At 37.6% G+C, this 17,318-nt stretch overlaps 1 protein-coding gene across 2 annotated transcripts in view; it reads right to left on the reverse strand.

Annotated features, from left to right (window-relative positions):
* The window catches only part of negr1 (neuronal growth regulator 1), a 174,465-nt gene that overhangs the window by 21,374 nt on the left and 135,773 nt on the right, over positions 1–17,318 (reverse strand). Inside the window, exon 7 of one of the 2 annotated variants that reach the window (XM_008408103.3) lies at positions 11,748–11,789. The exons of the other annotated variant lie outside the window; for it this stretch is intronic. Within the exon in view, the coding sequence (XP_008406325.1) occupies positions 11,748–11,789 (42 nt within the window). The remainder of the gene's footprint in view (positions 1–11,747; positions 11,790–17,318) is intronic. 2 annotated transcript variants of the gene reach the window in all.

The raw sequence follows: 17,318 nt of genomic DNA on the forward strand, positions 1-17,318 counted from the left end.
AACTATTTTATTACACGTCTTTTTTCTGGTCTTTTTCAGATTCTTTCTGTTGGGATGCAAATCTGGTGTTGTGGGCCCGCAGGGAGCCACCCACCATTACTATGATCTCTACATGCTAGATGGTATTAGAGAGAACAAATATAGAGCAAAATGGTCTAATCTGATCTGCTCCTTTCAAAACAGCTCAGACAAGGAGCCTGGGATTCCTCACTGCTAATTAACAATGTCGTCTGTGACAGGCTGTGGACTTGTGAGATGCTCATCTCATTGATAGTTTCAGACGTATTACAGTAATACAGAGGGAAAGAGAGACATGAATAATAAAAAAAAAGGGTCGTTCATCACTTCTGAGGCTGTTACAACCTTGGTGTGTTGAATCTCAAGATTACTTCACCAAAGACACTTCTCAGCACTTTGACTGACCTCAGTTCATCATTTGCAAATGTAAAGAGGGTGGATCCTTGTCAAAAGCCTTGAATAACTCATCATCTTAAAAGCTGGGGGAAATAATAAAGGGTTAATGGTTCTTTTTTGAAACCTTAGAGGCTTTACTGCTAAGCACTTGCATTTCCATTCCTCTCATGTACAAAAAGAGCTAAGGAAGAGACTGGGGAGCTGAGATAGCAGTTAACAGCAGAGGATGCATAAAAGCGTTTGTGTATGCAGGTGGTTTGTTTTTCTGTTTATATGTGCATGTACATGCACGCGTCCCCCATTAATGCATTTCTCTGTACACATAACAGCATACTCAAGTACTTTTACAGTGTGTGCGTATGTGTGTGTGTGTGCATGTGTTTGAGCTGGTTTTGAAATCTTTATTGGCCATAATAAAGAGTGACATGATTCCAAGTTACAGAGAGCCTTTAGTATTGGCGGAGTGAAGCCATGCTTTAGACATGCCAGAGGTGCCAAAAGGCTTCGAAATCGAGCCGATAGAACTAACCTTATTTAACGGGCAGACATCTGAGCCATTTCCCCCCAAAGAGAATGCCATTTCTGAATGTCATGACCTTTTCTAACCGTGTTTAAAACCCTCCAAGGTCGTTAAGGTGTGGTTTGTCAATAAAGCGAATTTGAAGACACTTGGGGAATGGTAAATGGGCAGAAGAATGACACACGTGAGCAGGTTTTAATGTACATACCATTGACTATTGTTGATCTGACTGAGCTGGTTTGGTTACATCACAGTGATTGAAGCTGTGCGTGTGTGTGTGTGTGTGCGTGTGTGTGTGTGCGTGCGTGCGCATGTGTGTATGTAGGTTTGATAAACTTTACAGCTAGGACACACGGCCTCAATAGCATAACAAAGATGAAGTGAAAGGAACAACAGGGTTATCAGAGTGTGTGTGTGTGAAGACGTCTTTGAGTGGCATTTGTAAAGTGATGAGGAGTCCAGGCTTTTAGGACAACGTGGGGAATTGCACTGACTACTAGGTCCTAGTTCAGATATCGCCCAGATAATAGTCTGCCAGAGGAAAACAACGCTGTTCAATAGTTTACCCTGAAAGTGCAGAAGACCAAGACTGAAGACATAACAGTAGATGTTAAAAGAAAAAAATCGGAGGTGTTTATTAAAGGGTATTAGACTTTGAGAAATCAATGGAGTAAAATCCTTGCTTTGTCAAAAGGTCATTGGGTTTAGATCCATGTAATTGATAAGAGAATGTTATCGAATGTGAAACAAGCACAGAACATAAATAGGATTTACTGAGAATCCCTCCAAATTCAGAAGAACAGGAACGTGTGGAAACTTCTGCTTAAAAACAATGTCAAACAATGTCAGACAAAGTAGAAACCCAATATTTTTAAAGCGTGTGACTCTCTGCTGTTGTGATTAAAAATAACTTGATTTCATACTTGCCCAGAGCTGGATGAAATGCACTTTAGTTGTAAACATTTCAACAATTTCAGAGGAATAACAAGGGTTTTTATGCTGGCAGTGTGGCAGATGTTTCTTTGAGTGAGCAGTAAAAAGCAACTGTCTCTCTTAGTTCAAGAACCTAAACAAACAACTTTTGTTCAAATTCATAAAAAATGCTTCCAAAGAATACATTAGCAAAATAAAACTCTTTGTACAGATAAAATCAATGAAGTCAGCAAAAGTACTTATAGCTGTTTTACATCATATGAATATGAATTACTTTCATACAGAAAAATTTAAAGAAACGTAGTGTTAATGGATGTCCTGATTACATTTTTTTTCCCTAAAACTAGTCAGAGTAAAGTAAGAATATATGTTAGCAGATACAAAGTCTCAAATTGATACTTAAAGCAGACACTTCGACACTACATACTAAAAACACAATGATATTATTAAAAGTGTTATGTATTTGACTTTTTTTTTAATATGATTATGAAAAGGACTTTGAACTTCCTTGTTGCTGAAATGTGCCACACAAATAAAATAAAGTTATGGATTGAAACATTTTTGGTGCCTTTAGATCTAGATCTTAAATAATAAATTAACATATAGATTTTTTTTATTTGGTTAGTAGCAAACAATCATTTTTAGTTCCTGAAATAAAGATGAATTTATTACGATCTACAACTTTAAAAGTGGACAGATAAGCACTAACAGGAGATCTAACAGGAGATTTGGCTGTACTTTTTTGAAGTGAAATATTAAATATTAAAAGCAGAGGCAATGGATTGATAGATTATGCAAGAACATAACTATTAAAAAACGTCCGTGTTAAGAATAATTTAAATAAGATTAAATAAGAGAATAAAGACATGTTTCATTCTCATGTTCTTATAAGAGTAAGAATATGATCATCAATGAAAATTCCTCCAATTTGCATTCTATAGCACATATGGAGTTTCTCCTCATCAAATACTCCAGGTAGCTATTTGGATGACAGCAGATTTTTCTCCTGGGCCAGTAATGTTAACATTTACCTTGGCATTTCAGGTACATACTTTGATTAAGTACAGGGCGAGACACGGATCTTATTGCTGTTGAAAAATCTGTATGTTGACTAAAGGTTTTTGTGCGGTCCACCTTTCTTTTTCCACTGCAGATGAATAAGAAACCTTGAAGTTCTGAATTAGCAGTTTGGTGACATCTGGAAGTTCTCTATTTTTTCGCTACAGAATGTTGCACGGCACACTTTGTTCTGCACATAGGCATATGTTCGGATATAAAACAACACTGTATTTGTTTGGAACAGCTGCTTACCAAACACAAAGAGCTTACATGGATATTTTTAGTACAAATATGTGTACCATAAACTTTTAGTTATACTGACATTGAAGTTCTTTAATTAAACCAAGTATCTTCCTCAATTTTGTAGTGAGAGATCAAAAGTATGTGTGATTTGTGTAGAACAAAGAAATTAGAAATACTTGTATTAGAATGTAATTTGAGCAGTTTATTGCTGTAATGAGTGAGAGTCAGCTGAGGAACAAGAAGAGTTTAGAACCGTGTCAGATGCTTTGGGTGAGAATCAAGACTATGCACAACTCCAGCAGACATCATGAAAAATACAAACTGCTGCAAGTCCTTATTCCTGAAGAGTTTAATCCAAGAATCACAGTGATGCAGAGAAGACCTGCTTGACTACCAACAGAGCGCAAAACAGCCCATTATCCACATTTTCAAAGACAAGTACCTGTCCAAAGCTCTTTCTCCGTTACTGCTGAAATTGCTCACTTTTTTACCTTAAAATTACACTCATTTAACTCCTCAAAGGAGTGCTCTTAGTAGTAGTAAGAGAGAGGACAGACCCAAAGCCCTGCACAGTGTGAACTCACTACGATCTCCAAATTGGCCGAAAAGCCATCTTTTCTGATTTACTGTGGCCTCCACTGTAAGTTTGTGGCTTTCTTCAATCATCCCCCTTAATGCACTAACCATTAGAGTCTGTCCAGAAACAGAATATACCCTGGTGTCTCAATTATAGGCCAAGACTGAATCTCTACGGCAGCTGTAGAAGGAAATGACTATCCATTTTCTGCTTCAGCTCTCACACGCTGGCCGCGCAGTCCTGCCTGTTGTTCAGAGCACCAAAAACTCATCTTTCCAACTGAATTGTCTTATTAATAACCCTGACTGCAGTGAAGGTGCCAATTAAAGTTAGCCTAAGATTTACATTTATTTTCCAAAGCTCTGTAGTGCCGTTTCTCTTTGCGGCCTTGTATTATTTATTTGAAAACTTTCAGAACTGGAGGAAAAAAATAAAATAAAAAAATCAGGCTTTTGAAATCAAAGTTGTAAATGCAACATCAAATAATAGTGACAGATGTAATAGATTTCAAGAAATTACGGTTCACTATGTGCTTTCATCTTCTGGTTGGATCTGGTGCTTTGCAAACTCTGAAAAGTTATACCAAGAAAAATAAAATATAAAAAAGTGACCGACAGGGATAAAAGGACTGCCTGCAATGAGAATTCAAATGGGTTGTGGGAATAAACACATGAAAGAACAACATTTTTTGGCACAATTTAACAACTCCAGCAGGAGTCGGTTTTAATATCCACTGTGATTCTGTAATAAATACTGAGAAATATCCATGAAAGACAAGATGACAGAAAACAGCTGTTAAACAATTTCCGTATTCTTCTGAAGACACTTATGGATTCTGCGTTTAATGCTGCGTTTCCTCTCTGTGCATGAGGGATGCAATGTGACCACTTCTGCATTTAATGGCTGGCACCGCCGACGAGATGTGAAGTGGGAGAGGTGATCAGACGTAGAAAGGAGAGACTGTATGAGGGAGCAACAGACAAAGCTGGCAAAAGACAGGTAGAAGCAGAGCGGCTCTGACAGAGATGTGAGGTAAGTAAAATATGCTGACGGAGAGAGAGCACGCCACGACCATTTATACAAGAGGCTGACAAACTGGTGAATGGCAGCCCTGAAAATGAGTGTGTGCAGAGAGCAGAAATGAACAGGGAAGGTTAAGTCCCATAAAATAAGGATAACAATCTGTTTATGTAGTTAACATTAGAGGGACAGGAGGAAAGCAGGCCTCTGTGGATGACTAGGACGTATTCTGAATGCTTTATGAGAGTCTGGAAAATATTAGGAAAAAATTGATTAATGCTCAAGTACACCTTCACTGAGTGGATTAATTTTAATATCCCAGTGTGTTCGACTGCAGTCTTTTAAAGTGTGAACAACTTTGTTGGACGGAGCAATAAATATGAGTTTGACATGTTTGATGTAACTGGAGTTACGGCAAAAATAAAAGACAAGAGATGAAAGAGACATCACTTTGCTTTATAGCATCCTATAAGCAGAATGAAATACAAAGTCTATTTTAGTGTGGCTATTTCCCACATTAGGTAAATGTGTGAGATAGTGCACTGTAATAAAATGCTAGAGCATCAACGGGAAAGCAGACTCTTGCTTGTAATGACTATATTACACAAACAACTGCACACTGATCTAACCCGATTAATACTCATTAGAAAGAAAACAGAGGATCATATGGCAATCTTATTCTAAGATTACAGTAATTAAGGAAAACACATTTACACAGTATGGTAAAGCAAATGTTTTCAAAAGGAAAACTGTTGATCAATTAAATGAACTCTGGCAAGCTTTGATATTTCTGAGAATCATGCTATAAAGCTGCTCCGAGCAGTAAAATTAGCCTCACTAAGTGCCGGATGTATTTGCCTTTATGTGCATTATGCATATTTTACATGCAGGCACTGGAGGCTTTTGTGTTTCTGTTTACTTTTCATTAGAAATAGAATTCTCATTTGAGTGAAGGAGGAGATGCAGGTCTTACTTCAAGCATGCTTATGAGTCTTTCCATCCTATCATTTAAAGAAGATTTGTCTTTTTTTGTTGTTGTTTTTTTGATTGGAGAAGGCTGCAGGCTTCTAGGTCCACAGGACAAAATCTATTGTCTATTTACATCGTCCAGGGATCAAGGGGTCAAGTATGATAGATGACATACCATCTGCTTATCAGACTCTTCCAGAGGTGATGGTGGAGTTAGCGCTCAGTAAAAATGAAGGTCAGCATATCAAGTCAAAACAAACCGTGCAGGCCAGGAGCTGAGGTGGCGGTGCTCCGAGGGTGTGGAAGTTGTTTGCACGGTTCTTGATCTTGCTACCATATAACTGATAAGACTGGGAGAAAATGCACTGCCAAAACGGATTATCTGTGGGTAGCTCAGCGTGTCTGGCGACAAGCATGCCGGGTGAAGTAGATGCTGGCTTGTTTGCCTTAGAATCTCCTCGAGAAGTTTAGCACACTGGTTTCAACAAGTCCAGTCCTCTTGGACGTACAGCACAAGCCCACTCATCGGAGACCTGAGTAAAGGCTTGTTGAATCATGACACTCCATCGTATTCAATAATTCATAAGTGAAATGTTTTTATACACACATTATCCAGGAGTGACTCACAAACCCCAGCAGTTAGCAGTCGCTTTCGCTATTACACATAATTGACACTTGACATGCCTTAACAGCACTTTTGGCTTGTGTGTCTGACTGCAGACATATAAATGAACAATATGTATTTGTATTGCTAAAACCAAAACCTTTCTGAGCTGTCTGTTAAAAAGCAATCGCTCCAGTTCAGAGGTCCTGTGTGGATTAGCTACCAGTAAGAGAGTTATACACAACATCTACACTGTCTACTTCAGCATCCTTAACGCTTTTGGATCTTTTGTCTGATCAATAATTCTAACATTGTTGATTTATATGGTTGACCACTCTATTGGACCAGAGTGAGAGACCTTTTAAATGCTCAGGAAACCATCACGGGTATTTTAAGTTAGTTACCCGATTAAAGAATAATGGAAAACTTTGCAGCAAAGGACATATAATTACTGATGTGGTATAATCATGTACAACTACAACAAAATGTGCCTTAAGAAAGTTTTTATCAGATAAAAGTATGGAACAAGAACAAATGATTAGAAGCACAAATACCTGACAAATTGCCCATTTTAGGTCATAAATAAACATTTAATTGTACAAGCTTTGCATGGTTGCAAGGATAATTTGATTAACACATCATCCCGAGCCTGGAGCTGAGAGAGAAACTTGAATTTCAGAGGTGTTCAGAAGAATACTTTATTATCTCTTTGATGTTATGCCCTGGACATTGAAATGAAATATGATGCATGACCTTCTTTCAGTCTAAAGCAATAAGAGCAAGGTCTAATAACACTGGTAACCTACAGGCTTTTTCAGATGCTTTACAAAGATGGAAAGCAATGTGTGTCTGCAGTTTGTATTTTATCTCAATCTGTGGGCTTTGCTCAATCATTTGCATTTTTTATGAGTTTCTCTCAAACATATCCAGACATCGGCTTTCTGCTCATTGATCTTTTTCCTCTCATCTCCTTAGGCTCCATGCTGGGTCAAAGGAGGGGCAAGTAAATGCTTATAAATAATGCGAGACACGTCAACCTTTTAAGATGCAGACCATCTTCAACCTTTCAGTGATTACTTCTATCAAAATGTACAAATGACGTTTTCTTTTTCTTTTGAAGCAAAAGAACAAATAGTAATTCGAGTCAAGTTGGACAAGGATGCTCTTTCTTTCCCTAGACTCTCAGTGTGTAAATTTAAATCATGATGGAGGCTAAAAGGACCAAGGAACACTGAAGAGTTAGATAATGTTAAATGCTTATGTCATTCAACTTGCCAGCAGAGTTGGGCCTTGAAAAACAATAGTTGTGACTCAGCACAGTTATGAGAAGACTACTTTTACCAGCTGCAAGTAATCCGTGTAAATAAACAGAGGTAGCAGTCTGTAAGAGTGTATGCTATAATCACAGATCTACATTTCATTTGGCTGACAGGGTGGCGTCAGGCCAGCTGCTTTAGAGTGTTTCAGCTGTGTTTTACATTTTGGGAAATGTACATAAATCCATTTGTTAAAGTTAAGAAAAGCATAGGACCTTCTATTCCATTAAAATAAAGAACTGTGCATTGGCAGCAGTGTGCAATCACTTCAAGGCATGAAAGATTTCAGAGATTCTGTAGAAAAATAGATGGTTTGTCTTTCTGTCTATGGTTATCTGACAGGTGTGAACATGCATGATATTTATAAGGTAAGAAATGAGGAGAAGTCAAGAAAGGAAAGAAGATTATTTTTAATGTCTATACTTGTGTCACAACCTGGCTCAGGAATTGTGACAAAAAGGAGGGAAAGGGACACAAGGACATAATGTATAAATATTTCTTTTAGAAAACAACAAAAATAAACAACTTAATTTAGAAGACGAGAAAAAAAAGCTTTGTCAATAAAGAAGTTAAATTAAAAGCAACTCGGACTAAATCCAACCAAAAACCTAGGAGGCCAAGAGAGGGCCTGTAAAAAGCAACTGGTGTGCTTCACTTTGCAGAACACATTATGAGGAAAGCAACAGCTCAAGATACGAGCCAAGATGTTTTAGCTTGGTAGCAAATGTGTTTTCCAAATGGACAATGACCTCATGCATACCAATGAAGAAGTGGTGTAAGGACAACAAAGGCAATGTTTTAAAGTAGATACTGCAAAGCTCTGATGTTAATTCATAGAAAATGTATGGGAAGAGCTGAGTTGTGTAAAGGATGCATAATACGTTTGATCAAAGTAACAGAGTTACAAATAAAGTACATAAACAACTGGCTTTAAAATAAGTTACGTTTTCAAAAACGCATAAATCTTGCCTATTATTTTGGCATATAGTAAATAGAAAACAATATTTGGTCTGATTTAATGTCAGAAAAAAGATTGTCTCTATATAGCGGAGGTAAACTTCCATTTTCATCTGTATAAGCAGGAGATAGTTTGCTTAGTTCTGCTTAGAAATAAAGAAGACAGTCCTGTAGCATCTAAAAATGACAAATCCTGACTACTAGCACCACATTTTGTCACTTTTACACTTAAGCCTGTCATGGCTTAAACAAATGATATAGCATGCCACTCGATGGGCTTTTCTGTGGCTGCTCAGTATCATCCCAATAATAGGACAGGCTAAGGATGTTTGGTGTATCATAAAAGCAAAACAACAACATCCCATGCACACCCATACAATCCTTTCAGCAAGAATCGCAGACTGGTTTGCTTTTGTTTTTTGTCTGAACACAAAAGAGCCAGTATCACCCACAGTCATTTCTTGTCTTCTTTTGTTTCTGACAGTCAACTCACAGCAGCTCCAAACATCATGTTGCAAAAGATAGCAATGTTAGGATTGATTAGAAGGGAGACAAGAAAACTCATGCTGATGTTTCACGCTGTAGCCAAAAAAAAAAAAAGTAAAATTAAAAAACATCTTTGTCGTCGTTTCATATAAAGAAAACTCATTCTCTATGTAATCTTTAGTGTGACTACCACTACGCTTAATGAGGCGACACAACAGTGGTATTGATAAACTCTTAATGGCAACAATGAACATTTTCTGAAACTACTCTTTATGACTCAGGGTTATCACATGCAGAGCAGTGAATCTGAATGTGGAGCTGAGAAGAAGAGAGCAATAAGTGTGACAGCTCTGGCTGAGTGGGAGTCAGAGGAGGTGAGGGGGCACAGCTGGCTTTGGCTATGGGCTTGTTGACTGTTGAGGTGTCTGATGGCAGTGGGCACAAATAAATGGCTGCACTGCTCTGTCTTGCTCTTTGGTGGGATAAATTGGGGGCTGAATGTGATGTCCATCTGCCACAGTTCATCATAGAGTGAGGAGGAGGAATTATTTAGAACGCTGATCATCTTCTTCCTCTCTGTTCTCTGATTTTGATTTGACTGCAGTGCCAGATCCAAGAGTCTTGTGTCCTCTCCTGACGAGGGGACTGTCTACTGACCATTGACTTTTGTTGACCATTCTCGTCAAAGTTGATAACAGATGCCTGGACTCCAGTCTTCTTGCTCCATGGGTGATAGGGATTGTATATTCAATCTTATAGACATAAGCCATAAATTGTTGTGAAAGGCGAAGGGTGGAATTTTACATCTTTAAGCAGTGGTAAGATCAATACTGTAGCTCACTGTAGTAAGTTCCATGCTTTTGTAACAAACATCACAATTTGTTCTAATTGTTTTGAATTGACAGAACATTTTGAGTAAATGCCACTTAACTGTGACATATTTATGTGTCTATAAACAAACTGCATTTAATGGTGACTGATAAGTAGATAAACTGTGGCACAAATGTGTATGGAGTATTACGTTTGTTGGTGTCGTTTGTTTCGATATCAAGGAAATTGATGACTTATGAAAAAGCCAAATTTTTAAACATTGTTGGCTGATTTAATAGGATTTTTGTTGTTGTTTGTTGTAATAACTAATGTCAAAATCAATATTAAAAAAGCTTAGTGCTAGTCTAACCTTAAAAGACTAGTTATTTATTTGCATAAAATAGGTTTTGTAATGATACACATCATTCTTTCTTAACATCTCTTCCTAGATGTTAAGAAAGAGCGAAAAAGTTATATATGTAGTCTGTCCATAAAACATATCTAAATTATTTAAACAATAAATAGGACACAGTACCAACGATGAGTATTGGGAATCTAAACTAATTCCTATTTTACTTAGAGCACCACCACCATGAAAAAAACAACAACAAAAAACCTTAAAAACTACCTGGAAAAAAAACAGGAACAGTGACCCACTGAGTGAGTTTATCTTAACGACTGAAACCCCTGGTGTTCCTCTGGACCATGAAATTGTCATTTGTCCTGCAAGGGCTTATCAAATGAAAGTTAAGGGCCATGCAGGGCCGCTTTTTTGCTGGTGAGATTATTTGGGCTTGTGCTTGTGATCTCACTAAATCTCCATAGATAATTACATTCAAAATTTGTGCCGATCCACTAAAGTGATTGCAAAGTGACAATAAAACGACAAATAAATAAAACACTTAACGAATTAATCATGCAATAGGAATTATTGCATGTGGTTATGTGGAAACTATTGAATCCTGGTTTAATTTTAATGTGTCTTCGCCACAGAGAGCCTCTCGGTGTGTCTGTGTTTTTGACACGTGGAAAGTATTAAGCAAAAATAATGTAACCGGCAAAAGAGATTACATTCTGAGACTTGCTTAAAACCATTACAAAGGGAGAAAAGACGACCAGGCAGAGGGGATTACTCTTGGCTGGAATGTGGAAGCAGCGGAATAGAGCAAGGAGGGAAAACAAGGGTGACATTGAAAGTGTAGCAACGACAACAGCACAAGCAGAATATCAGGTGAAAGACAGTGGCAAAGCGCCAACTGATTGTTCTAGAAACAAGGAAAGAGCAGAAAGAAAAGCTATAGAGAGAAGTAAAAGAAATGTGAGAGGAAGAGTATTGGACAGGAAGGGAGTGATAAAGGAACAAGGACGTCAAGAGATTCAATCTTACAACCAAGGCCCTTTACCGCCGACAGTGTCCTGCCTGTGACGTGTACTGCAGGGAGTGGTGGTAAAAAGCCAGAAAGAGAAGAAGACGAAGGCATTAGCATTATGAGAAGCAGCAAAGACCCAAAACGAATATGGAACAGCCACTTGATGATGTTTACTGCTCGCTCCACAAAAGGGTGGTGGTGATGGGCGCTGTAATGAAAGGTAGGGGGCGTAAAGCTGCAATGACGCAGGCTGCTGGAAGTAAATGTGGCCAGATTAAGAGCTAAACAAAAATTAGCAAAAAATGCAAATAAAATCAACAGATGACATAAATAAAGCTGTACACCCAGCAGGCATTCCAGCCAGCCAGTTGAAATTAACCAAGATGGAGGGGAGGAATCTGACTAGGGTTAGTATGAGGCAGCGGACCTCTTTACTAATCTGGTGTACAGTATAGTGACATATACTGACCTGGGCTTGAGACAGCACTAGTGGTGGTGGGCTCAATAATTGCTACAGGGGAGGAGAGGAGGGGAAGAGGGAGGGGAAGGGAAAGAGGACATTCATGTATTATTAACAGAATGGAGACGTAAAACAAAAAAGAAAAATGCATGCAAGGACAAAAAGGACAGGGAATGGAGACAAACCCTCCCCATGCAATAAGGACTAAAGTCTCTGTAGCAAGATGCAGCTTTTACATGCTCATAAACAACATGTTCCACTGCTCCAATGCTCTGAGATTTGCATGAATTAAAAATAAATAATAATAAAAAAGAAATAGATGAACCCTGGAGCTGTTGCTGCTTCAAAACTCCAAGGAGATTTCTTGGCGATGTGAAATCTTACTTCTGGTTTGCTAAACAAGGACTTATTCTTCGCTTTGATGGTTAAACACACCGACCTCTGGAACCACCCTATAATTTCAATAGCACTTCTTGGGGAGTTCTTAAATCACATCTTTCTCTGTCATAGATTCAGCCACCGGTTTCGATTTTGTCATCCTTTTTAGGATGTATGAAGTGACTAGAGAATGAGCAGAAAATGGGGAACTTGAAGTCTGTGTTTGATCCCGCAGAGGAAGGAAGTCAGGAGGCTCAATCTGATTAACTTATGAACTCATTTCAGGCTGAGCCACTGGTGGCATTTGAGTGATGGAATAGTGTGAGACCATGAAATGTTCAACCCAGTGCGTCAAAACCAAGCCTGCGAGGGCCCTTTCCTCCCTAAGTCAATGGGTAAAATGTCACAAAAGTAGGTCTTATACTTGATCATGCCAACAGTTACATATATCCATGTAGACTGTAGCTTATTTAAACAGAAATATAGAATTACCAACTACTTTATTAAATACATCTGTCATATTGCATGGAAGCAAACAAGTCAGTCATTGTAGTAACCCAGCATCAATATGTGATGAAGATGACTTGCTGATGCTCAAATCGACCATCTCAACAGGGAGGAAAGGAGATTAAAGGGATTTTTTTAATGGCATGATTGTTGGTGAAAGCTCTGAAAATGAGAAAATATCAGGTGAGGAGAAGATGCGTGGATGAAAATGCCTCATTGATGTCATCACAAAATTATTGCATAGTCTCAGGACAAGACGTATAACCATTCACTGCAGCCAAGAAAGGCATAATATCATCTCTGAACACAGAACACCTGAATCAAATGGGCTATAGGAGAAGAAGACAATACGATGTATGAGTCCTGTCAGCTAAGAAGAGGAAACTGATGCTACATTTCACACAACCTCATGAAAATCAGGCAATGACAGATGTCTCCTGGTCTGACGATTCTTTGTTTTAGTTATGATGGACAGACTTCGCCGAAAACAGCATGAGAGCATGACTCCATGCTGCTTTGTATAAATGTCTCAGTCTGGTAGTTATGATGCAATGTCATGGAAGACGTTGTCTGAAAACACTTGGGGCCCCTTAGCATCTGTTACGCATCATTTGTCATTTAAAAGCTGCAGCCTACCTGAGTTGTCCACCCGTTTTTAACTGTGCTGTATCCATCTTCTTATGACTATGGATCATAGTGTCATCTCATAGCGCTCAAATCACCTCAAACTGGTTTGTTAAACACAACCATCCATGTCACCATGGGCTTATCAATGTTGGTCCAATAAACACCTTTGGAATGTGGTGGAGCAGAGGATTTTCATTTTTGATATGCAGCCAACCAATCCGCAATAACCACTATCATTTCCATATTAACAACATTTCTTATGAGGTGGTTCAACCTCATACTAGCATTCAAGAGAATCTGTGCTAGTATGAGGTATCTCAGTCACAATTATTTGTTAAATTTCAGCTTTGTGACAATTATGTATGGATGTACAAAATATGATTATGTAGACAGGATGCCTTTGTAATTAGTTAAACAAGTAAGCTGTGTTCAGTTGTGCCCAATGAGTCTTGTGAGTCAAATGTAGGTCGCAAAGCAAAGCTGTTCTTCATCGTGATGGACTAACACAAAATGAAGCGATAGCTGGGGCCCTAAGTGTCCTCCCATTTTTGCTCTGGTGTCCAACACATCTAATACTTGCAGCTACATTAATTTAACTTTAAAGTTATGCCAAACCCTTCCAAAAGGCTTCATGGCAGAGGAGGAGCTTGTCTGTCACGAGAGAGACCATGGCAGCAGTGATTATACCGCACACGTTTCCTCTGAAAAGAATACGACTTTAAATTGTTGAAGTGAGCTGCTGTATCTAGGCCAAGCAAGAGAGCAGAGGCACACTTTAACTCGCCATTTTAATCCATTTACATGGGAACTCAATATGGCCATTTCCATTTGCAGTCCAAAAGAGACGGTCAATGGAATTATCAAAATCTGACCATCTGTGTCACTTTCTTGTAGTGCTTTAACAACTGTGTAATGACTGTGTTCCTGTTAAACAAACCACTGTTATGCCAACAACAATAAACTGTTTGCTTTCATTTCATTTCATCATTCTGTCTGAAGGAAAAATTGTGAAGGAATGAGTGCTCATACATGAAATTATATGCCTTTCACCCGTGGTATATTGTGGAAGAAATGGTCGGATTCATCTTTTCTTCCACAAATGTTTTTACTTTAAGCACTCCTGGGGGAGCCGATATGTGAAAGCAGTTTCTTTTCAGTCCTTTTCTTTAAAAAGCCAAGCGGGTACTATCTGATTAATACTTGAGAATGAATTTGCCAGTGAATCATTTCATGAGCTCTCAGACACTCCTCCATTACCGTGGAGCATATCTTTTGACATACAATCTCTCCCTCATATAGCTCCACTCTGACTTTAACTGTTTCACCTATTCAAGAGAGCAACACATCATTTTACATACTGTAGATGTATTTCTTTGTTGTGCACAGCCTGCTCGCTTGAAAGACAAGGTACATTTAAAAAAAAATCTATTATCTTTCAAGCTGTGTAATGTATTTTTGTTAAATACAGATTGAACGATATATGAGATTTATAGGACATAAACCTTAGGAAATTATATTAATGTCAGGGCTAGGAGGGAAGTCCACTTCAAATGTATTAGGGTCTCTAATACATTTATTTTCATCTGCAGAAGGAGTATTGAATGACTAGCAATACTCAGTAGTGGTAAATTGAGTAATGGAACCCTCAAAAGCACCATTGCTTGACAAAATACACACAAAGTTAACTAAGGTTGTTATTCTTCCTACCATGGATGTCTTCGCCATTTGGCAGATAGAGAAACAATATTTAATTCAAAAGAAATGGCTTCTTTGCTCATATACGAAAGTGATGTTCAAATCGTATCTTTAAGGCTAAACGTGCATGAAACCACAAACACACAAATTCATTGCTAACAATTAGCATTGGTGCCATAATAGATTTAAAAAGATCCACAATAAGCTGTAACATTAGGCTCTATTTGAGAAACATTTCAGATGTAAAAACAATAAATAAAAATACTGAAGGCTGTTAGAAGTTTTTTATAAATTTAAATAAAATATTTCCACAGGTTGTTTACACTGCAGTGCATCCTGGGTAATAATGTATGCAAAGTACTATGAAGCCAGCTCCGGTCAGCCAGAACGAGAAATTTTATGTATTTAGAAATGTTCAGGCCCTTAAATTAAATGGGTCGCATAATACTAATGAGAGTACAATATTGCCGTAAATATACCAGATTAAGCAAGATACTAATTTCTATTGACAGAACCATAAAGAGACAACACAGTATACAAAAACAACATTGATACAATGTCATAAATACAAATAAGAAGCACAGTACAAAAATGTGATAATTTGAACTGGAGTGTGTTAATGAAGGCGATGCAGAAATGACGAGGGAAAATGAAAAGGATGACCAAACTGATGAAGAGGAGAAAGTCAGTCGTAAAATTTGGTGTTAATGGAGCTTTTGCCCAGAAATGCCAAGATTCCATTGACCGAAAGGAGAGCATATATTGCAACAATATATACCTTATATTGTAAACAGTAGATCACAAGCAGATCCCGTTTGTCTATTTCGAGAGATGTAGTATCTTGTGTAAAATGGAACATAAGAATGTTGAAGCAGCTGACCTCAATACAGATGTTTTGTATTAAGCATCAATAAAGTACTTAAATACAAGTTTATACTACCAAAGCTCTGACGGAAAGAGTAGATGCTTTTCATATTAACATTTTGTAACTGAGCTGTGGGACAACACCATAGAGTCAAATTGTTACAGAGCCTACTGAAGAATAAAAGTGATGGGGAGAGAATCTAAGATGGAAATTATCATGACATCAAGGTAAAAAGTGTAAAACTAATGTTTTACACAAATGATTAATATACAAGGAAAGTCTCTGTTTGATCCATCTTTATCACAATACCAAGAATGGTGTTTATCGGGTTATAGATCAAAGATGTCTTTAAAATATAAGAGAAACTACTAGGTAAAGAATTGTTGCATATAAAATAGTTAGAAAATTCAGTGTCTCCGGTGGCACTAATTGGCTTTTGCCCATCACTTGAGGCAGAATAAAGCCTCTTATTTGAGATAAACTTTTGCCCTGCTGTCTGAGCTTTTGCACACTGTTAACTTTGGTTTTCTTTGATTTTTTTTCTTTTTAAACTTTGGAGTTTGTTTCTTAAGAATTCTCTAATTTTATAATGATTTTCTTCAAGCTTCAGATAATTTCTTTTAGACATCCGGCAACAGAGAGGCTACATGGCTTCCTTGTTGTTCTAGTTTCTGCTCAGATTTGGATAGTGATTTAAACAAGTTTTTCAGAGTTACTCAAAATGTAACTCTGCCTAAAACCTATTAAGTGGTAATAAAGAAAACACAAAAAAAAAGATCAAATAATTTAATCAATAATACCCACTGGAAATTCACCAAATCACATGACAGTGATTTTTAGTCTGAGGCATTTTATGCATCCAAAAAATGTTTACCAATCAAAATATGTGTATCCAAATTAAAGGTAATGCTTTTGAAGTGACATTTATTCCCATTTCCACTCACCAGATAAGTAATTCTTAAACATCCAACTTATGCCTCAGTGATGATTGAACAGTAGGTTGTAAAGTCTGTATTTTAATGTGAGCCAGCTAATTAGTTATTGGTCCAATGTGATTTTTTAATGCTGGCCAGTGAATGTATAATCTTTTGGGCACACGCAGGAATGAATCGTCCAGGGACAAAGGTCCCTATGGCAGTACATCTTGCCTCATGCCAGACTCAACAAGGGTGGGTGTGGTGTGGGTGCACATAAAGCCCAGTGCCCGCTGGGCTTCTAAATGAACACTCAGCTTCAGTACCAAAGTATCAAACATTTCCTTATTGCCATGAAACAGGGAAATGTTAATGGATTTTCTGATTGCCTAAATATGGAAATGGAAACCCTGAAAATAAAAGGTAAATGTTGCTGTGCAGCATAAGCATAAGAATAGGGACACTACTTCCAAATATTGAATATATATATATATATATATATATATATATATATATATATATATATATATTTATGGTGAATGTATCTTTTATGTTAGTATTTCAAAAATAAAAATATGCCAAGACTATAAACTT

This window comes from Poecilia reticulata, chromosome 4 (genome assembly GCF_904066995.2).
Source record: "Poecilia reticulata chromosome 4, P_reticulata-male-v2, whole genome shotgun sequence".
Lineage (NCBI taxonomy): Eukaryota > Metazoa > Chordata > Actinopteri > Cyprinodontiformes > Poeciliidae > Poecilia > Poecilia reticulata.